Source organism: Parasteatoda tepidariorum, chromosome 3, assembly GCF_043381705.1.
Source record: "Parasteatoda tepidariorum isolate YZ-2023 chromosome 3, CAS_Ptep_4.0, whole genome shotgun sequence".
NCBI classification, from domain to species: domain Eukaryota; kingdom Metazoa; phylum Arthropoda; class Arachnida; order Araneae; family Theridiidae; genus Parasteatoda; species Parasteatoda tepidariorum.
In genome coordinates this window covers 80,107,403-80,113,485 of record NC_092206.1, presented here as the reverse complement: position 1 = coordinate 80,113,485, position 6,083 = coordinate 80,107,403, and the positions used below count along the sequence as shown (strand labels likewise).

At 30.8% G+C, this 6,083-nt stretch overlaps 1 protein-coding gene across 1 annotated transcript; it reads right to left on the bottom strand.

Moving 5' to 3' along the window:
- Window positions 1–2,459: 2,459 nt before the first annotated feature.
- On the bottom strand, window positions 2,460–4,355 carry LOC107453602 (degenerin mec-10-like). Its single transcript, XM_043045383.2, has one exon. The coding sequence runs from the start codon at window positions 4,230–4,232 to the stop codon at window positions 2,724–2,726; it is 1,509 nt and encodes a 502-aa protein (XP_042901317.1). The 5' UTR covers window positions 4,233–4,355; the 3' UTR covers window positions 2,460–2,723.
- Between the last annotated feature and the right edge of the window lie 1,728 nt (window positions 4,356–6,083).

Sequence of the window (6,083 nt, the reverse complement as noted above, 5' to 3'; positions counted from 1 at the left end):
CTGCTGGATAATGTTGTGCAAAGTATGATACGACGTGTAGAATGTTGCATCCAATCCACAGTGGACATATCCCGTACTGGCACCTTTCTTCAAGTTGCCTGCTGACATTTAGATGCATTGTTCCATTTTTCCGTACGCAGCATCAAATGAAATTTTTTTTTTCTTTCAGATGTTTCATAGCTTTTGTACTTTCCAGAACAATGAATATTCCTTATTCCAATGTCTGAACAGTGTGGCAACTATATTTTATCCTACTAGGCCTCATGTCTCGCTTAATGTTATGCTACATTGCAATTTGTGATCCGTCCTTAGCAATTGTCCAGCAGTGTATTATACCCAATTGTAAAAAATGAGTGAAAACAATCCCACGGACAATGCGACGGATTTAAGGTTATGTCAAGGTACGTCTCTTGTGAATATCAATTGATTGTTAGGTTTTCTCTTTTCTAATTACTATTTATATTTCCCCAAATGCAACCATGAGGGATATTAAATTATTTATTGCAAAATTTTTATTGCCACTATCCACTGCAGGTTCACAAGCTCTGGCAGACGTTACTGGCGAAGTAATTGATTATTGTGAGCGGCCTGTGATCCTTGCATGAGATTTTAATGTAAATTTCTCGTTTCCTGAAGCTGAAACATTATTTACCTTCCTTAAAGACAAATTTGGATTGTAAATGATAAATGGTAGGAATGATCCAACAACCAAAGAGTTAACTACCATTGATGCAGTTTTTGCAAAAAATATTGAAAAAATAGAACTCAAACATTTCGTATCTTACTTCAGTTATCATAATCCCATTGTAAATGTTATAAATTTGGATATTTCTCCACTCAAAAATGATAATTAAAAGATGCGATCAATTGTGAATTGTAAGCATTGTTAATAAAGTTTGTCTTAGAGAAACAATATGATTTCTCTAAAAATCAATTTCAACCCCTTCCTATTTTCATTTCCACATTACGAAGTTTCACTTCTTCCCCGCGGAGGGACTCCACGCACTATTTTTTTTAAAAATATCTTTTAAAATTTTTAACGTGAATGTTAACATTTATCTCTGCAAAACAAGTGATCTCTTTCCCTCTCTTTTAATATTAAAATTTAAAAAGTTACCTTTCAATGGACATTGTTTCCAATGTTTTCTAATTACTTAACGAGATCTTAAATGATTTGATAAGATTTATTAAATCTTCCATAACACCTTCAAAATTTCTCGCTTCTAAGTATTATAGTTTCCGGGCAGAAAAACAAAATGTAACATTAAGTTAAACTCCAAACATTGCTGATGGAGGCTTTGCTGACATAGTTTGAGTATAATGTGATATATTCCTCTTCTGAAGCACTACAGCCTGTTGCAAACCAAGGCTGTCTTCAAAAGTTTCTTTCATTAGGAATTATCAGCTGCTACCGTTCTTCAACGGTTGACTCCAATTTCATGTAATGTTTTCTTAACTGTATCGAGTCATCGAGTCCTCTCTGTTTTTTTCTTTATAATTTAATATTTTGCAAAAAGTAAAATATTTTTTCAATTCAAAATAAAATTGTTTAGTATTTTTTTTTATCTTTGCATTGATTTAAATATCAATTATGATGGGGAGAGAATATTTTTACCAAAAGGACAAATGTAAGATAAAAGCATAAAATTTGAAAAGCATGCACGATTTCATGATTTCAGTGTATAATACTTTCAATTTTAAATAGTTCTTTAATTAGCCTGGATCGAGATAAAATTCAATTCTGATTAGAACTGAAAATTTATATTTAAGGAACAGACAAGATAAAATAAAATATCTCGTACTTATTTTCGCCTGAAATTGAATATTGATATTAATGCGGAGACAAAATGTAAATTAAAAGAGCAAATAAAAGAAATCAAATTTGAAAAGAATGTAAATTTTTATAGTTTCATTGTATAATATTTTTAATGCTATCCTTAAATAAAACAATATTGTTTATACTACTTAGTTAATCTCGCTTGAGATTAAAATTCAAATTCAAAATGCGTTTTGATTAGATGATTAAGTAAGATACTTAGATACTTAAGCACTATACCGGGTGCCAGTCGAATTAACCAATTATTTCAAAAATTAATTAAAGAAAAACTGAAGCAAACAGAAATGCACATTTTGTTGCGTTATACCAGGGATGTCCAACTGCAAAGAGCCCAAGGGTCAGAATTCCGTTCACCGATCACCTGGTGGGCCGCAGTTTGAAAAAGTTGAACAATACCCTCTTACCTCTTATCTTACCTCTTATACAATAACAATTAATAGTTGAATTATTAATTATAAAACAATGGTTCAGAAGGATTATAAAACAATTTGCTTACATTTTAATGGGAAAACTGAGGCCGATCAGACTGAATAAGAAGTTGGCGGGCCACACAATATGTGTTGGCTGGTCACATGCGGCCCGCGGGCCGCCAGTTGGACAGCCCTGCGTTATGCTAAAGTAATCAAACGAAAAAAATATTTTTATTTCCGAAATTAGTTACAAAGTGCGTCAACAGATGGTTCTGAAAACCTATAAAACATTGCTAAGCCACTTGACATAAAACTAAGACGTTCGCGCAATTTGTAGGCAACTAATCTGATATGGATCAGAAGGCATTTGTTGTATAACGTTTTGAGTCAGAAGTGTCGATTGTTGAAGAACAAATGATCGGTCGTTTTTGAGATAAGTGGTATCTTTATGACTAAGATTCCTAAAAAAGTATAATTTAATTATTTTTATAGGTTCTACTGCATATATTTAAAAAATAAATTACCGTTTCTATAAATTCAAACAAAGCTAACAAAGAAAGACCGAGCCACAAGGACAGCTCTCCACCTAAATTGCTGAAAATTTCAGATCTTTCAAACATCGGAAGCTGGGTGTATATTTCCTGCACCAAACTAGAATAAAACACTTTTATTCGGACATACTTCATTTTAGAATTCTTATTTACGTCACCAGTGTAATTATACGGTTCAGTAGGTAAAAGAGCTCTTGAAATCTCTTTCTCATAAAGCACTGAATAGCATGATAATGGGCAATTGCAAGATAAATTATTTTGGGTGATACGGTCTTGAACATTATCCAAGCAGCACACATTATCTTCGTTTTTCATATCACAATGTTCTTCGTTAAGCATTGATGGTATTGTTGGATCCAGACAACCGCATATTTTATAGCTATGTTCTTGTACGCATAGCCTCATGCATTCTTCTTCATTACTTTGATTGGTGCGAGTTGTGTAATCTATACACTTATCACGATATGGTGCTGGTAGACGTTGAATAACCATTTGTTTAATAGCAATGGAGGTCTCGAAACCTGGACTAACATCTACTCCATACTCTTCTGGAACAGGTATTTGCAAAGCATCATGGATTGAAACTCTCATTCCAATGGTTGGAGAGGCACGCATGTAATGTTCTAATTCTGAAGCTAACAGCAGCTCTAAGCCAGTTTTGTATCCAATTTTTGTTGACTGTAAAAGGTTTGTGATGTTCTGAGTTGCTTTGTTGAATGTGAAACAATTACCATACCTCAAATTCTGAAAATGGACAAAATCTTGAAAGGAGCATGCTTGCGTTTCAAAAGAGCAATATTTGATTATATCTTGAGCTTTATGTCCAACAAATTGGCGATTTTTGCTATCCATTTTCATATATTTGGCAAGGAAATCTAGCTTTTGGCTTGTTTCTGTGCTATAATTTTTGCTAACTGCCCCAGAACATGATAGAAGGCTACGGCGTTCCGATATTGTTAATGAACGTGACAAGATAGGTCTTGGGGGTTGACATCCTTTTTCCAAAATATCAGTATTAACGCAATTTTCATACATTAATTTCATTCGATTTAAGTTACAAACTGTAACAGCTGGAAAGTTTAGTATTCGCTGTTGGGGTTCTTGAAGTGAAACCACCACTGGGTAAGTGAAGAAAATCGAAAAATATTCTTGAGTTTTATAGACGCAGCCAATTAAACTTATTAAAAGAATCAGGAACCAAATTACTTTGTGAACATGCGTATTTGCTCTTCCAATCTGCGAAATGGCAAAAACTGATGATTTCTTCAGAATTTTATTCGAGACGATATGACCCAGTTTTGAAGATTTATTTGCTTTTCTAAATACTTCGTTTCTTACATTATGTATAGGGTAAACTTTTATAATTTTCTGATGCCAAAGTTTTGAATTTGTTTCGTTTTGCCGTGAATTTTGGTTGAAACTGTGTTCTTTCATTGGAAATAAGAATTGGTTTTCAGATTCAAGTGTTACAGTCTTTATATTTCATCCGAATTATTACAATTCATGATCAACCACTCTGTAGTTTATGATGTTGCTTTTCACTTATTTGAAAGGTGACTTTTTCTGAAATTAAATGAGATTTATTTTAATCATATAAACTAGCTGAGAATTTACTTCACTAATCATGCATATTAAAAGTAAATAAGTTTAACTATTAACAGGATGCTATAATGGGAGGGAAATGCTTTAGAACAAATCCTGTGCTGCTTACATTAATAATTTAAAATTTAAAGTATAGCAAAAAGTGAGTAAAAGTAAATAAGTTTAATTATTAATCGGAAACTGTAATGCGAGAGAAACGCTTCATGACAAATTCTGTTTTGCATACATTAGTAATTTAAAATTTAAAGTGTAGAAAAAAGTGTGTAAAAGTAAATAAGTGTAATTATTAATAAGATGCTGTTATGCGGAAGTAACGCTTCTTGGTAAATTCTGTTTTACCTACATTATTAATTCAAAATTTAAAGTATAGAAAAAAGTAAGAAGGTATGAGAAGTAATGGTTTTATTATTAATAGGACGCTGTAACGCAGGAAAAACTATTCTTGACAAATTCAGTTTCATAATTCATTTAAAATTTAAAGTATAAAAAAGAAAGATTAAAAATGAAGAAGTTTGATTCTTAATAGGACGCTAAAAAGGCGGAGAAACGCTTTAAGCCAAATTCTGTTTTTTATGCATTAGTAATTTAAAATTTAAAGTATATAAAAAAGTAAGTTAAAGTAATATAAGTTTAATTAATAATAGGACGCGGAAGTAACACTTCATGGTAAATTATGTTTTACCTTCATTAATAATCTGAAATTTAAATTATAGAAAAAAGTGGGTTCAGGTAAACCAAGCGTCAAAGCGTTTTTAGAGTGTTGAATCTTTTTATTATTATTATTATTTTTAAATACCAAAATGCAACCAAGTTGTGTCAGAATTACTCTCTTACGGTATAACGCTGAGAAATGATGCCATAATTACCCTGTATTTAGATGTTTGGTTTCAGTGAACTCACTTTTTAGTTACTTAAAATTTCAAATTACCAATGCAGGTAAAGCAGAAATCGCCATGAAGCGCTTCTCAAACGGTATAGCTTATTCTTGAAAAGTAATTTTCACTATTTACGCAGATTAGAGAAGAAAAAAAAGGTAACTAAAATGTCAAAATATTAAGCATAAATCAATAATTTTTAAATTTAAAATAAGTAGGAAAGTAATATAGCAAGATGTCTAAATTATCTATTCAAACTGAAATAATTTCTGATCTATATTATACTTCTAAACAGCAATACGTTTTACTTCAACAGAACAAAAATACAGAAATATTTTAACATCAGCTATTTCATTAAGAATTTAAGAATAATGATATCAATTGTTTAATATTCACACTGCAGTTTATTTGAATAGACTAAAATAGAGGATTATTCTAAATTATCTAAATTAATATTCGAAATTATCTATTCAAACTGAGCTAATTTCTGATCAATATTATGCTTCTGAACAGCAATACGCTTTATTTCAACAGAACAAAAATACAGAAATATTTTAACATCAGCTATTTCATTAAGAATTTAAGAATAATGATATCAATTGTTTAATATTCACACTGCAGTTTATTTGAATAGACTAAAATAGAGGATTATTCTAAATTATCTAAATTAATATTCGAAATTATCTATTCAAACTGAGCTAATTTCTGATCAATATTATGCTTCTGAACAGCAATACGCTTTATTTCAACAGAACAAAAATACAGAAATATTTTAACATCAGCTATTTCATTAAGAATTTAAGAATAA

Bases quoted from the DNA above. Each gene is read 5' to 3' on its own strand.
- LOC107453602 (XM_043045383.2), bottom strand. From the start codon at position 4,232: ATGAAAGAACACAGTTTCAACCAAAATTCACGGCAAAACGAAACAAAT.